This window comes from Anser anser (genome assembly GCF_964211835.1).
Source record: "Anser anser genome assembly, chromosome: 29".
Lineage (NCBI taxonomy): Eukaryota > Metazoa > Chordata > Aves > Anseriformes > Anatidae > Anser > Anser anser.
This window is the reverse complement of record NC_139750.1, coordinates 476225-478731: the sequence shown is the minus strand read 5'-3', so window position 1 is coordinate 478731 and position 2507 is coordinate 476225. Positions and strand designations below refer to the sequence as shown.

Here is a 2507-nt window from a genome sequence, read left to right as displayed (position 1 = left end):
CCCCAGGACATGTCCCTGGCTCCCATTCTCGCCACTCGAGGGCATCTGAACAGGCCCTCTGACACCCTGGTTCTAGTCCAGTTGCTGCACTCAGCCCCATGTACACACACCATGTGTCCCTACAGCCCTTGGCAGCAACCCTCTTAGTATATTGTGATGCAGAGAGCTGCTGCCAGTGGCTCACCTTCATGGGTTTCCTTCCTGGACATTGGGGTGGTGGTCTACCCAAGGCAGTCCTGGAAGGAGCTGGGACAAGATCTTGGTTCCGCAGGAGCCTGTGACTTGGGTTCCCACCTGCCATTGTGCTTTGTGCTCTTCTGGGCTCATGGAGATGGGCTCTTGTTGAGCTGGGGGCTCTCCTGTGCTGGGCCTGGAAGCAGCCAGGGCAGGGCATGAACTGAATTACTCATCCTGCCACCGCTTCCCTGGGCCTTCCTTTTGCGTGCAGATGTGCTTCTTATCATGCAGCCTAACACAATCCAGAAGGAACATAAACCTCCAGAGGCATCTTCATGTGGAGGTCACATATATGTGATTGTCCTGGTTCCAGCTAGGACAGAGTTAATTTTTCCTCATAGTAGCTGGTAGGGTGCTATGTTTTGGATTAGGATGAGAAGAGCGCTGATAACATGCTGATGTTTTAATTGTTGCAGAGCAGTGTTTACACCAGGCCAAGGACTTTTCGGCTTCTCGCTCTGTCCTGCCAGCGAGCAGGCTAGGGGTGCAGCAGGAGCTGGGAGGGGACAGACCCAGGACAGCTGACCCAAACTGGCCAAAGGGGTATTCCATACCATCTGACGTCATGCTAAACAATATTAAGGGGTGGCTGGCCGGGGTGGGGGGGCCGGCTGCTCGGGGATAGGCTGGGCATCGGTCAGCGGGTGGTGAGCAATTGCATTGTGCATCACTTGTTTTCTTACACATTATTATTATTAATACTATTATCATTATCACTATTATTATTATTATTGTTATTATTATATTCCTGTCTTAATAAACTGTCTTTATCTCAACTCACAGGCTTCACTTTCCCGTTTCTCTCCCCCATCCCAGAGAAGGAGGGGGGAGGGTGAGTGAACGGCTGTGTGGTGTTTAGCTGCCAGCCAGGTTAAACCACAACAGTGATGGTGGTATTACGTAAGATATGGCAGGAGAGAACTCAAATTGCTCTTCAGAAATGCATCACGATTAGGGGAAAAGCTGTGCTGTTGCACGGGCAATGACTTCCTTCAGAGCCAGCATCACAGCCTTGTTTCTAAGACTGTAGATGATTGGGTTTAAGAATGGGTACAGGACAGTGTTCAGCAAAGCTACACTTCTGTTGGTCTCCAAAGAAACATGTCCTGTGGGATGTGCGTAGAGAGCAATGCAGCTTCCATAGGCAATGGCCAAGGTGGTGAGATGGGAAGAGCATGTAGCAAAAGCTTTTTTCCTCCCAGAGGCTGCTGGCATTTGTAGAATACAGAGAAAGATGCTTGTGTAAGATGCCAGAGTTAAACACAAGGAAGACAGCACGATAAACAACATGAAAATCGAGTCTATTTTCCAAAGCAGGGTGATGTCAGAGCAGGAAAGTTGGAATAAGGGGGTGTTGTCACAAAAAAAATGCTGAGTCTTGTTCAAATCACAGAAAGTGAGCTTTGAGAGCAGCACCAGGCGGTAACTCAAGAATGTGAAGCCCGTGACCCAAACAGCAGCAACCAGGTGGATGCAGAGCCAATGTTTCATTATGGCAGCATAGCGCAAAGGCTGGCAGATGGCAACGTAACGGTCAAAGGACATGACAACAAGGAGAGTGAACTCTGCAGCACCCGGGGCAAAATAGAAAGAGGACTGGGCAAAGCAGCCACCTACTGAGATTGTTCTCCTGCCAGAGCTCAGAATCACCAACAGTTTGGTGCTTGTGGAGGACGTAAACCAGATTTCCAGGAATGCCAGATTGCCAATGAAAAAGTACATGGGGGTTTGCAGGTGGTTATCCACACACACCAGGAAAATGATGGCTGCATTCCCCATCACCGTTGTCAGGTACATAAGTAGAAGTACCAGGCAGAGAAATAGCTGTAGCCTTTGATCAAGCCCTGAGAAGCCTGAGAGGATGAATTCAGAAATGACAGTTCCATTGCCTACTCCCATGCCCAATTTCCATTCATCCTGCTGAGGCAGAAACATGGCAAAACCAAGTACAGTAATTTCATGGTCTGGACAGAAGGCTATCTCCTTCCTTCTCTCTTTCCTTGCTTGCAGGCTTCCCATACAACAGAGAGAGACTGGCTTTCCTGTTTCACATATCAGCTAGAGTACTCTGGGAATTTCTTGTCTTCTTTCCAGCTTTCTCCATCAGCCACAAATGGTTCTTTCTCAAGAACACAGGGCTAACAAGGGGTTGTTAGTGATTGCACCCCGTTCCTGGGAAAGTCCACATTCACTCAGAACAATTGCAAACATCCATCATAACAATGTTTCAAAAGGAAATCTCACGTACTGCGCAAATACCTTCTATAACA

The 2507-nt window shown here is 48.5% G+C and overlaps 1 protein-coding gene across 1 annotated transcript; it reads right to left on the bottom strand.

The window, feature by feature from the left end:
- Window positions 1-975: 975 nt before the first annotated feature.
- Window positions 976-2259, bottom strand: LOC310887820 (olfactory receptor 6C3-like). Its single transcript, XM_083813998.1, has one exon. The coding sequence runs from the start codon at window positions 2254-2256 to the stop codon at window positions 1189-1191; it is 1068 nt and encodes a 355-aa protein (XP_083670124.1). The 5' UTR covers window positions 2257-2259; the 3' UTR covers window positions 976-1188.
- Between the last annotated feature and the right edge of the window lie 248 nt (window positions 2260-2507).

Bases quoted from the DNA above. Each gene is read 5' to 3' on its own strand.
- LOC310887820 (XM_083813998.1), bottom strand. From the start codon at position 2,256: ATGGGAAGCCTGCAAGCAAGGAAAGAGAGAAGGAAGGAGATAGCCTTC.